Below are 13,361 nucleotides of genomic sequence, written 5' to 3' on the forward strand. Positions count from 1 at the left end.
GGAATATTAAGCTTTTGCACTTGCACGTGTTAAGGCTCGTTTTTTCCGGTGAGCATAATAATAGATTATTTAATTAAAAGTCATTTAAACTGAGGACTGATTACATGCTGCTTACAAACATTCCACACTGAAATTAACTTAATTTTTCTTCATAGTAATTTTAATTTGTGCTTGTCCCACACTGACATACTTTTTCATCTACTGATGTGGGATCAAGAACAAAAATCAACCCTAGTCATCTTGTATGTAATTGAGTAGTATGTGGGCATGAGTTCTGAATTTCTGCAAACGCTGTATTAATGGGAATGATTTGTTGGGAATGGGCATATTTTTTGAAGCCCTTTTCTTCAGTTTGAAGTAATGTTAATATACAAGCAGTTTATTTTCTCTAAAGAAATCTTGATTACTTGACAACTTTAAAACAAAAGATATAAATAAGGAATTGAGTTTGGTATTTCCATTCTTGTCTAAGATCCTATTTTGTTTATTAGATATTTGAATGAAAATGAAAAAATCTCTGGTTAACTACATCTTATGTATCACGGCTACTTTCCCACACACAAGCTTTTGGTAAGGGACCAGACTCTCTGGAACTTAGAGTACTAATCACTGTGGCTACCTAGACAACAGAACTAGCCATAATGTTCATTTGTGTTACATAATAACTATGCCTTTAGTCTAGACAGATCAAAAGATATAGGATAAAAGGGTTGGAGTTGTTCTTTTTGCATCTAGTATGAGACGCAACCTTAGGACTGAATATTTGTGTAACTAAGCAATGTCATGACAATACAGATCTCCATGGCAGTGTCCTTTGATAACTTAAAAATATCTAGTTGTTGTTGCTTTTTATTGTTGTTTTTGTTTTGTTTTGTTTTAAGTAAAGCTGGGAACCTCAGGAATGAGCTCAGTATAAATATCTAGACTAGCAATAGTCTGAAGTCCTATAGCTATCGATACTGATTCTGACACTTCTCTGCAGCTCAAATTGCTATATAGGGGTGATTGAAAGGGAGAAGCGTTCATGTTGGCAGCCACAAATCCAGACAGAGCAGCAATAGCTGAAGACCTCATCAGAGAAGAAGCCAAGCAGGCTTCTGAGCGCTACCTGCTCACTGCATGAATCACACTGCCAGAGCAGCTCTTTGTGAAGTGTTTTGCTTCTGCTGGATTGGTAAATTGAAGTTCAACAAACTTATCTGAACTTTCCCAACCAGCTCTGTTGTCTCTTACAAATGTTTTTCATCACGTGAAAATGGATTCACTGCTCATTATGAGGTACAGTGCACCGATTTGGCTGCAATAATACCCGTGTTCTCACAGAAATCACAGAAACACCAAGGTTGGAAAAGACCTACAAGATCATCCAGTCCAACCATCCACCTATCCACCAATAGTTCTCACTAAACCATGTACCTCAACACAGAATCCAAATGTTCCTTGAACACTTCCAGGGTTGGTGAATCCACCACCTGCTGGGGCCTCGCTACCCCCAGGCAGATCAAAACTTCCAGCCAACTTGATGTCATCTGCAAACTTACTGAGGGTGCACTCAATGCTCTCATCCAGGTCATCAATAAAGATATTGAAGAGGACAGGCTCCAGCAGTGACCCCTGGGGAACACCACTCATGACTGGAGTGTTCTGCTAGGTATCTCAAATGTTAGAACAAAATTCTGTTTGTGTTTCCATCGGGCTACTGAAAATGTGTAGATGTCAACAGAAATAACAGCAAAATTTGGACACTCATGGTCAAGAACTCAGAACTCAGAATCACAGAATGGCTGGAATATGCATTAAAAACTGTCCAGTTCCAATTCCTCTACTGTAGGCAGGGTTGCTGCCCACTAGGTCAGGCTGTCCTGGGCCCCATCCAAACTGGTTTTGAGCACCTACAGGGATGGGGCATCCACAGCTTCTCTGGGCAACAAATATCAGTGCCTCACCACTTTCTGAGTGAAAAAAATTTCCTCCTAATACCTAATCTACATTTCCTCTCCCTTAGCATAAAATCCTTCCCCGTTGTCCTATTTTTTATCAGTCTGTGTAAAAAGCTGATCCCCCTCTTGCTTATAAGCTCCCTTCATAGCCTTCTAGTACTTAATGAGGTCTCCTTGGGACCTTCTCTTCTTCAGGCTGAACAAGGCCATTCTGCCTTGGAGGAGAATGGGGGTGGTGCTTCAGCTCTCTGATTGTCTTCATGGTGTCCTCTGGGCCCATTTGAGCAGCTCCACATCTTTCTTGTGCTGGGGGGCACAGGCATAGATGCAATATTCCAACTGGGACTTTACAAGGGCAGAGCAGAGGACAATCATCTCTCTTGCCCTGCTGGCCACCTCTCTTTTGCTGCAGCCCAGGATACTGTTGGCCTTTCAGTCTGCAAGCTCACAGTGTTGGTTTGCATCAACCTTTCCATCCTCTAGAATCCCTGTCTTTCTCTGACTTCGCTCAGGTACATGGCAACGTGTAACAAATAGAAAACGTTAATATGTGGAGAGAAAGGCAGGTGTTAGAGCTAAGGCCCTATGTTCAACATGAGCACAATTTTTTATTAAAGGAGTTCCAAAGCTTATAGGTTTGATAAGTACATACTGCCAGTGATGTTGAATGGATGGAAAATCCATTCAAGGATAGATTTTTCTTGTATGAGTGGTTCTCCTTGTTGCAAAAATAACACATCAAGGAGATGGGAATTAAATACATTTGTAGAAATGCAGCTATTTATGCTATTGATGTTCAAGTGAGCCAAAAATTTTCCTCAAACCATAAATTCTCAGCATACAAAATAGTAGGCCTGAGACTGTTGTGAAACATGGTTATGAAATGTAGTTGTCTAGTACAATGCTTTCCTAGTGCTCTTTGACCTCCTGTATTTCTTCAGTAGCTTGAATAAGTCTCCACATGCTAACTGCTATGCATCTCCTGTGGCAGTAAGGGGTGGAGATGTATTTATACCTTGTTTTTTGTCTGTACCACAACACAGGCTGTAAGTGTGGGTCTAGCAAAGAGGAAAACAGGCTGGCAACCAGCAGAGTTGTCTTATGCTCTGTATTTATTTATTTGCTGTGCAAATAAGTCAAGTCAATGCAGCTCCTATGCTGTCTGTCTGTTTCACGATTTCTTCAAAGCAGGGACTGTCTTGTCCTGTGCATTTTAAAAACAGCTAATGTAATAAGATTCTGTCATCCTGGGTCCTATTGTTATATAAATGCCAATAAGAAGGAGGTTTAACTCTGGATGAAAATATTGCGCAAATTAATCACTGGGTTAAGTAAGTACATCATCTTGTCTTCTCTCATATAGAGATGACAATATCTTGGGTCAGAGTACAGTTTGTATAAGCTGTTTATCTATTTGTCTTTGATCTAGGAAAAAAACCATCTCTCTTCTTGAGTTGTTGTGATTTCTTTTATCTATAAAACTCATGTAAAGGAAACATGGCTGGAGTAACAGGGACTTAGCATATTTGAGATGAAAGTATGTGGCAGGTGACTTCTAGACTGGTGGGTACCTTTCACTCTTAGTATTTCAAAAGGTGGAACCCAATCACTAATGGAAAAGTGGTTTTCCATTTTTTCCACTTTTTCTTCCTTGCTGGAAGAAAAGAAAAACATTGGAAAACTTGTGGGGAAAGAATTGGAAGGAGAGGGCAGTGAGAGAATTGAAATGTATGCTCTGTAAAGGTAAACTATTCCCTTAGGCATACTACAGGTATAGGAGTTGGTGATTATGGAAGTGGTTATGAAGGTGAAATGCAGAAAGGAGTGTATATGTGGGTCCAATTAATATTGTCAAAACATGGTAATTGTGTTCATTAACTAGAGTAAGTGAACTCCATGTGAATCACTTCAGTGACACATGACAAAAGACTTTAAACAACTGAAATTTAAATCTGGCTCAGTTGGCTTGTTTTACATGAACTGGTTTGCAAAACAAACGTAGAAATGCCATTGCATATTCTTTGCAAGCTGGTTCATGTAAGCTGGAGTAATAAGTCTTAATCTGCTTTTTCATTAAACCTACATATTAGATTTAGTTCAATACTCTGTTTACTTTGTGTCACTGTTTTGGGAAAAGGTAAGCACTTAAAGCAACATGACAGCAGCATCCAGATGATAAGGCTTAATGTTCTAGGAAAAGGGTGCACTGGGGAGAAACCAAGATGATATAAACATATGATCTAGGGAAATGTTCTTTCTTCCAGATTTAGTAATTATGAGTTGGAAAGGAAAGAAAAAAATCAATGTGAGTGATATTTCCTCCTCAGGTACTCAGTCTGCTATCCTAGTGCAGATTCTGCACTTGCTGGGTTTTATAGCTGTTGTGAGAACCTCAGGAAAATCACAAGGTTTCCCCATTTACCTGGCTACAATGTCAATAAGCCATGAAAATTCTGTGGCATCAGTCTTTCTGAGGCTGTTGTTTGTTAGATGGCTGTGGTGAGATGTTTTGGAGCACAGGTATATGTTGTATATTACAAACTCTTCAGTTTTATCCCTTCACTACAATGCAGTAGTTAATTCCTGCTGCCTGCTCCGTTCCCACTGTCCAGATTTCTTGCTGGTTTTTGCCCTTTCTTTGCTCATTCTCTTCAGCTTCTTTCTCTCCCATTTCTCAGGCTCAGCTCCATTGTCTTGTGGCATTGTTTCATTTTCTGCTGTCTTGTCCCCTTCCATCTCCAATACATTTTGGCAGTACAGAGGCAGGAAGGTCTTTCACTCAATATTGGAGGAGAACGGAACAAGACAGGTGTTGCTGACTGCCCTCGCTGCTTTGTAAATTTCTCTGAGCCTAAATGCCATCTTCTTACCCAAGCCTATCCCTGACAGATGGAAAGCAGGGAATGCTGTTATTAAAAATCCCACCCTGAGGTCGGTAAATATGTAGGAATGAATTCAGTGATTGGATGATCAAGTTATTCTGCTACACATTGGAACAAGAACTAATGATTTCAAAAGGTGAATCATGTCTCTCAATTTCCAAAGCCACTTTTTATCTCTTCTCAAGATACGTCTATCAAGTAGAGCTTCAATGTGAGGCAGGAAAAAAACACAGCAACTTATTAGTCTGCTCTGATTATTAAATGCGTAAACTAATAGCCTGATTACATGCAAGAAGTGTACTGTAAGAGATTAAAAGAAGAGGATTACATTAAATTGTAGCAGGGATTAAATATTTTTCCTAAAGGCTTTTAACACATTTTCCAAAGACCTGCTTATGAGTGTGATTTCACTGATGAAAATTATTTCTTTTAGAGATAATAGACTAAATAACCACGTAATTGAGACATGTTAAGTGTGGTGCTAGTAAGCCGATGATAGCATGTTACAGATATGCAAGAGCACCTTCTGTGAATCAGAGGCAATTTTTTTTATTTTTTTTCTTCCCCTTCAGTTAATTCTATAAAATCCTAAGACTGACTTAGCAGAGTTGTATTCTGAGGTCACACTGCAGTGGTTTCAGTGACCTGTTAAATGGGAAAGATTATTTAAAAGCATTTAGAACAAGGAAGAGCACACATTTGATTCAACATTAGGGAAACTGAGACATGAAAGAGAAATTTTTTCAACATTTTCGTTATAACAGTACCTGAAAGGCCACAAGTAGATGAGGCTTCCTTCAGCCAGCTGGTATACAATAGCATGAATATGTACCTTCGTCAAATGCTTGTGCTCCAAGAGAATTAATTTTGGAATAACTACTCAAGTTATTCTTAAAGCTGGAACAGGAACCGTCTTCTTACATCAGCTCTCCACTGTATTGCTACCCCAGAAATAGGGTCTGAGGAGATGTGCCCCTTCCTCATGTGAGAGCTGCTTGCCTCTCATATTAGGAGGAGGAGAAAACTCGGACAGTAGCTTGGAGATGCTTTTTCTTAATTTAAAAAAAAAAGAAAGCAGCGAACAACAGTATGATGAAACAACTGGTGAGAGTATGTCCTTAAACTATCATTACATTAAGAACTATAAAAATACTGCTGAGAGTGCACATATTATATTAAATAATGAGTCTTTGCTAAGGTATAAAAACAAACTTCATATTTCTTAGCAAGTAGGATCCTAATACTAATCTGTGGGGTCCCACAAATGGCAAGGAAACTGCTCATGAAGTTCAGAGCAGATACTGATGAGCAGAGGAGGACTAAGTTGGCAGGAAGAAGGAAAAATACTATTGGAGTGGAATCTATTTTTTGAGTAGCATCAGTAGGTTCCTGGACTGCTTTTGGAACAGAGGGGGGAATTTTAATAAAACTTTCCAGACAACAAAACTTAAAGTGTAAACAAACAGATGTGTAGGCAATGTGCAAAAAGCCTGGAGAAATTAAATTTTAAGGATATGTTGAAATGCCTGGGTTGAATTAGCACTGTACACTAAGGAGTTGGCAGCCAACTACCAGCCAACTGTAGTGTTTTCAGCATGTGAAGGTGTGTGAGAATCCTCTTTGTACTAAAGCCTCTGCTCTGAGCCTTTTACACAAGAGATGTATTCAATTAAGCAAGCAGCATTTTAAAGAGAATATTATTTGACAAATTTGCTTGAAGATATTGGGCTGATTTGTATACAGAGCCCAACCTGAGTAAAATTTCCCTTTTTGTTAAGCTTCCAAGCTCATTTAGCATTGTGAGTTTGTATAAAAGTAGTAACATCTGTGTAGACTCCCTGCACTTGGCAGTGCTCATCTCTTTAAACTTTGTATGCCAGCTCAGGAGCAATAATATCAAGTGACTTCAAAGGACAACTGCTCCCAACAATCCACAATGGCTTATATTTCAATTCAGGAAGCAGCACAGCTCATCAGAGCTGTTATTTCATTTCATGGCTTGCGCCATTCTTTTCATGTATTGAACCCTGGTCCCAGCTCATTGCAAAGTAGCATAGAATTTACTGAGGGTGAAGATGAGGAGGGAAAGGGAGATAGGTGTGTATGTCTCTCTGATTTTTTGAAGGGAACCTGGAAGATATTTTTCATATAATCAAGCTTTATTATCCACTGCTTATTTGTTTTTCTTCTCTTGCAGCTACTTAATTTCTTCCCCCATTATTTCGTGTTTTGAAACTAAGTTTGCAGGTTCTTTGGAAAAGGATCTGTCACTGTAGGTCAGCCAACCTCTAATTTGACTGGCTATGTACACTTCAGAATGAATGCTGGTAATTAATAGGTCATTCATTTTGCATTTCAGTGGTGTTCATTACTGTAAATGTATCCCCATACACCCACACCCATTTAAAGCACCAAATGATATCCCCACAAAGTGGTTATTCAGACTGGCAGGTCTCTCACATGTGCTAAGGACTAGAAATACACTGAATTTGACATGGAGTCTTTGTTCTTGTAACACTGCTTGATGGTAGATTTCTGAAACAATGTCAAGACTAGAAGGTGGGTTACTTAGCTCATTTCAGATTTAATATAGGTGAATGTGATTGATGTCAGTGAAGCTTTGACTCCAGCCCTCATCCTCCACTGGAAATCTTGTCTTCAGACTGAGTACAGGGCTATATGTGCAGTCAGAACTAAGCTTTAACCAGCATGCAAGCTAACAGAAGATGGTGCTTGTTGAAAGGCTGAGTTCCACTTTACCAGGTGCCTTCAGTTTCTTACTTTTTCACCATACTGTGTCACTGGCACGAGTGTTTGTGTGATTGTACATTTAGGCCCATCAGAGATTTCACCTGAGTTAAAGCCAATCATTTTTTTTTATTTGGTTCACCATCCAGTCCCACAAACTCTTGCATAGTCACAAAAGAAAATGGCATGTAGAGCCAGAAAAATGTGGCTAAGGACAGCAAACAGACAGAACTTGGGTAGCAGTGCTTGATTATATTTGCTTAAAGGATGCCTGAAACTTAATACCTGATTCTGGTCTGATTATGTCTCTCAAACAAAACTCCCTTTGATTTCTGTAGGATTGTCTGAGAAAGGCTGGGTGCCCTCTGTTCCTGCCTCTTGCTTGAGGAAACAGATAGGATACTGAATAGTACAATGCAGTTCTTACCTATACTAAACAGTTCATGATGCTCTTTATTTTGGGTTTGGTTTTTTTTTTTCATTATTGTTCCATTTATAGTTGTATTTATCTTCTTGTCTGGTCTTAAGATGAGAGAAAGATTAGACTGATCTTGACTCCCCAGAAGATGGAGGTCTGGATAGTGGAACAAAAATTACAAACCAGGTATTGCTCTGAACTTTCACCTCTTTCTCAACAGTGCTGGAAAGCAGATTTCTGACCTGGTGCTGATGGAGATTGTTTTTGTTTTTGTTTCTGCTGCTCTCACTTCCTTTCTTTCATAAATGGAAAAGAGATAAAAATCCTGCCATTCTACCTGTGATACAGAATAATCTTTCCTAACCCCTGGCTGTGTGCCAGGCTAAACCCAAACCCTGCAGCCAAATTCCCTGTCAAAGCCAATCATCCTGTGGCTTGTCTCTATTATCTAAGTAAAGATATACAAGTCCAGAGAGGATGGGAAGGGAGAATTACCTGATCCAATCCAAACAGAGACTTCCTTTTCTATTCTAATGTTTTAATAGTTGTTCAAGAGAGAGGAATTTGTGATGATGTTTGAATTCAGTCTGTGCACAGGAACAAAATCTAATGCCATTGCACTTGCATCTGTAATTCTATTTAAGTAGTGTTGTCAGCCTTGCCCTCATGGAACAGGGACCAGCAGATTGACAGCACCATGAACCACCCCTCTCTGGGCTACTGAGAGAGCAGGCATTGCAAGGTATCCTACCAGCATGACCCTCAGTGAGCTTGGAACCAGCATGTTTCTGTGCTGCTTAAGGCTTTTGGTAGTTGAGCATACGTAGGCAGACTTGTCTGTGCAGTTTTGGACTTCCTGGCTCCCGTCACCTTGCACTTTACAAAATACCTGGCACGTGTATTAATAGCACAATGACAGATGGCCTGTTGCAGCTTATTTTTCTAATATGCTTCTTTTTATTGCTTGGTGTGGCTAATGGGAAAACTTGCGTAAAGCAATTTCAAGTTTATTGCTTACATCAGTTGATGCAGAAGCCGTCAACAGATGCTTGCATCACCCACACATTACACCTGCACTGGTTAAAATACTGTGGTGTGGCACCACAATTCCCCATCCCCTGGCTTATTCTTCAGCTCTACTCCCATGTTTCTAATTGCAGAGCAAGGTAAAGTATCTAATGCACAAATGCCAACACTTCCCAGTGCTACTACACTACACCAGCAGTGACCAGACACAAGGAATGCACGCTCTGCTTCTACCTTGAGGAGCCCTCCAGGCACTGGTGAGCACATGATGCTGTCATGAGGCAGCCTGGAGCCTCATGGTTGACTTGGTTCATCCTTTTTCTCACTTCATAGAAGGATAAATGGCACCAAGAGACAACAGTAAACAAAATCCTAGACCTGATATTTTTTAATCACATTAAATTGGGAAACACACATTTAGTCTTATTAAGAATTTTATTCAGTCTAAAAATAGGTTTTTAAATATATTTCCAAGATTGACTAAAACATGAAAATTCTATGATCAGTGTTCAAAATAAGCTACAGTTTGTTATAACTGAGACCTATTCAGAAGAATATCATTTATCCAGACTTATACCATATAGGGAATCTTATAGCATCACCAGATCTCCAGCAGCATTTCAGAGCACTTCTGTGCTGCCTAACTGCGGTGTGTTCTGCTGTCCAGCAGAATCCTACCCGTGAGAGCACTGCTCATGAGCAGGACCTGGACTTGGGGTGAGGAAGCTGTGAGGTTTTTTTGAGGCTGATTTATCCTTTTTTATGCTTTCTTATCAGTAATTGAAAACTTTCATAAATAGCCTTAAATAAGCATCTCAGAAGTTTTAAGAAGTTCACGCTGTCAGTCAGGTCTGACTAAACATTCTCTGGTCCCTCACTGCTTAAACTGTCTCCCTAATTATTCCAAATCAGAGAAGTCCTGACATCTCATACTGTAAGAGCAGTCCGTATATTTTTGGTAAGAGTTAAGCTGCACAGGAAGATTTGGCAATTAAGTGAAATGCATGTTACAGCTGATCCTACATTTTTTTTTTTCTATTGGAATAACTGAAAAGATTAAGCTGTAGTGCAGCTAGGACTTGAGTCATGCTTTTATCATTGTAATCTCTCGGCCTGATACAAACTATGTTATTAAAAACAGTCGCTCAAGCTGATTCTGTACATTGTTTAAGTACAGCCAAGCTCTGCCAGGCAGCAGCTAGCCTAGAACAGAACTGAGGTTTTGTGCTGTGTACATAGGGCTCTGCTAATTATTTTCAATCAGTGTCACGTGAACAGTGATACTAACAGATTCCTTAATACGTCTTGAAAATAAAGCATTCTATCTACACGTAAGGAGAAGCACTACGCAGAGCTGGTTAATACAGTTGTATTTTGCTTTAGCTTGCTCTTTCTGAAGAAGTGATTGATTGCCCCTTTACACTGCCAAATGGAAATGCAGTATATGCTCCCAAACCCTAGGCGATAGGGGAGCCCAGCGTCAGCTTCGGTAGTGTGGGCACCTCTTCTCGCTAGTTCTAAGCGATCAGCAGCTTTCGTGCCAGGGCCGTCCGCAGCGGAGCGGGGGTTGCTGGCACCCGGCAGCCCGAGCTCTCGGCCGTGCGCTGCCTTTGCAGCGCTGTGAAACCGTGCAGGGGCTGAGGGCTGCCCCGCGGCGTGGCCGAGGGCTTCGCTAGCGGCCAGCGTGCCTGCTATCTCCTGCGCTACGGTGCGGGGCGTCGGGAGCCGCGGAAGTAGAAAGCCCGGCACGAAAACCTTAAGAGCGAAGCAGGCAGCAGGGTTTAAGGAACGAGCAAACCTAGACGTGAGCGAAACGCCGGCGCGCCGCGGCTTACTCCTCCTAGGCCAGGAACGGCACGGAGCAAAGCGCCCGCTCGCTGCCTGCGGGGTGCCGCTTCCGGCACGTCCGCGCCCCGGTGTCGCAGCTCCAACCTCCGCACCGTCGGCCCCTCACCCGTCCCGCGGCCGGGCAGCGAGCGCAGCGCCGCGGGCGCTACACGAGGGACTCGCAGACGGGCACCGAGTCCGAGTCCTGGCTGTGCATGGAGCTCAGCCCCGTGTCCGAGTCCTCGTCGTTGTCGGCGCGGTCCTTGCGCAGCCCCGGATCCGGCCAGCCGCCCCCCGCCGCCCCGCGCGGCTCAGCCGCCGCCTCCGCCACGTCCAGAGTGCCCAGCGTCTCCAGCAGCCGCTGCAGCTCCCGCTCGCGGGCCTCCCAAGCCCGCTGCGTGCAGTCCAGGTCGCTTTTGACGGCCTCTAGGTCCGTGCTGAGCTTGAGGCCGATGTAGAGGCTAGTGCTCAGCTGCGTCTTGACCCGCTCGTGCTCCAGCTGCAGCTCGCCCTCGCCGCCGCCGCTCAGCTCGGTGGTGTGACAGTCCGCCTCGGCCAAGCCGGGCCCCGCTGCCAGCTCCAGCTCGTCCCGCCGCCGCTTCATCCAGCGCTCGTTGAGCTCCTCCTGGATCTCGGCGGCCAGGTGCTCCAGCAGCTCTTCCTGCTGTGCCCGCTGCTCCTGCAGCTGCAGCACCTCCTCGCACTTCCTGGCGTAGTCGTCCTCGGGGCGGCCGGCGGCGGGCTGCGCCTCCCGTCCCGGCTCCTCGCCGCCGGCGCCCACCAGGTAGGTGTCCTGCACGTAGTTGACGCCGTGCCGCTTCATGCGGTCCAGGTGGATCTTGGCCTCGTAGCGGTCGATCTCGCGGTCCAGCTCTCGCAGCCGCTGGATCTGCTGCCGTATGGTGTGGTCCTGCGAGAGCACCAGGTGCACCAGCGTCTCCATCCTCTCGGCCGAGGAGGCCTCCCGGGCCAGCGGCTGCTGCCGCTTCTTGTTGATCTTGGCCAGCTTGCGGAAGGCTTTCCGCACCACCCGCCGCTGCCGCTCCTGCGTGAGCGCCAGGCTGGCGCGGGCCGCCCCCAGGCCGTGGCCGGGCCGCTCCCTGCTCAGCACCACCCGCGCCTCGGCGCTGCGCGGACCCGCGTTGGGCAGCGAGGCCTCGCTACGCACCAGCACGAAGCGCACGTTCTCCTGCTCGTCGCCCCACGCCACCCACAGCCGCAGGATCTTCGTCTTGTTGGGCAGGATGCGCTCGAACCCGCGCCACTTCTCCACGATGCAGTAGGAGTGCGGCGGCCCCGACAGCATCCCGCCGCCGGGCTCGGGCGGCGCCGGCCGCTGCCGCCGGTGGTGGCTGTCCTCCAGCAACACGCGCACCACGTCCGAGCAGGTGGTGCGCCGGGAAAGCCCCGAGATCAGCTTCTCTTCCTGGCAGATCCACACCGAGATCTTCCGCTCCTCGGGCTCCATCGAGGGCAGCGGCCAGCCGGCCGGGACCGCCGGTTCAAGGCCGGTCGTGCGGTCGCTCCGCGCGAGCGCTGGGCGGAGGCGCCGCGCCCGGCCGCAGCATGGCCGGGATGCCTCCCGCCCGCCTCCCCGCCCGTGCGCTCCGCCGGCCGCTCCACCCCTTCCTGCCCCGCGCCGAGCTCCGATCCTCTCCGCTTCGCCCAGTGGGGCCGCCCCGCGCGGAGCCCGGCGCGGTGCGGAGCCCTCTCGCCGTCCGCGCTGTGCCGGGGCGCCGCAGCCGCCGGGTTTTCCTCAGCCACCACGTGGGAGCCGCCGGCGGCTCACGCCCCGGCGGGCAGCGCCGCCCCGGCACTCGTGTACGGCTCCGCGGGCGCAGAGAGGGAAAGGTAGGGTGCCGTCGCCTTTTCTTCTTGCGCTCGGCCCTGCCTCTGCTACGATCGAGCGGCGTCGAGGGATCTTCCAAACTGCCGAGGGACAGGAGCGAGTCCCGGAGCTTCAAAGCGAAAGCCAGAACTAGTGAGGAATTTCCAGTTTTAGTAAATCATCTGCCTGTAATTAGGAAATTCATGTTTGCAAAGCGCTTTGCAGATGAAATATGCAAAGGACGGGAATGTCTAAGTGTTATTAAAATACTAGCCGAGCCAGATTTTAATGGGAGCTTGCTGTGTGCTTTGATGGGAACAGGATCTGTCTCCGAGTGTGGATTAAAATGAGGAGATGTACAAAGTGCTCATAAAACACGGGGTTGTGGCACTGATTTCATGTGGCGATGCATCGCAGGGTCTGGCAGAGCTGTGTTTTTCTATGTGTACAGAAAGCAGAGTAATGGACAAAGGGAGAAAACTCTCTAGAACGTGGAGAGTGATCTTTATCTGCTGGGGGATTTCAGAGCCAATAAACCATTCCCCAGTCAGCGGGATAGGACGGGTTACAGCAATCTGCCTTACAGCTGAAACACTGCAGTTTGAAACAGTGCTGGCAGCCCAGCAGCTGCCTTCCTCCCCCTGTGTATGAGCTCGAGCTGTTGCGCCAACTTTACTCCTGTTTGCCTGGAA

At 45.5% G+C, this 13,361-nt stretch overlaps 1 protein-coding gene across 1 annotated transcript; it reads right to left on the bottom strand.

Moving 5' to 3' along the window:
* Positions 1–11,007: 11,007 nt before the first annotated feature.
* On the bottom strand, positions 11,008–12,309 carry RASSF10 (Ras association domain family member 10; the record flags this gene model as incomplete). The annotated part of the gene is made up of 1 exon (XM_079537826.1): positions 11,008–12,309. One exon carries the CDS (start codon positions 12,307–12,309, stop codon positions 11,008–11,010), a length of 1,302 nt encoding a protein of 433 aa, XP_079393952.1.
* Between the last annotated feature and the right edge of the window lie 1,052 nt (positions 12,310–13,361).

Source organism: Tetrao urogallus (genome assembly GCF_951394365.1).
Source record: "Tetrao urogallus genome assembly, chromosome: 6".
Lineage (NCBI taxonomy): Eukaryota > Metazoa > Chordata > Aves > Galliformes > Phasianidae > Tetrao > Tetrao urogallus.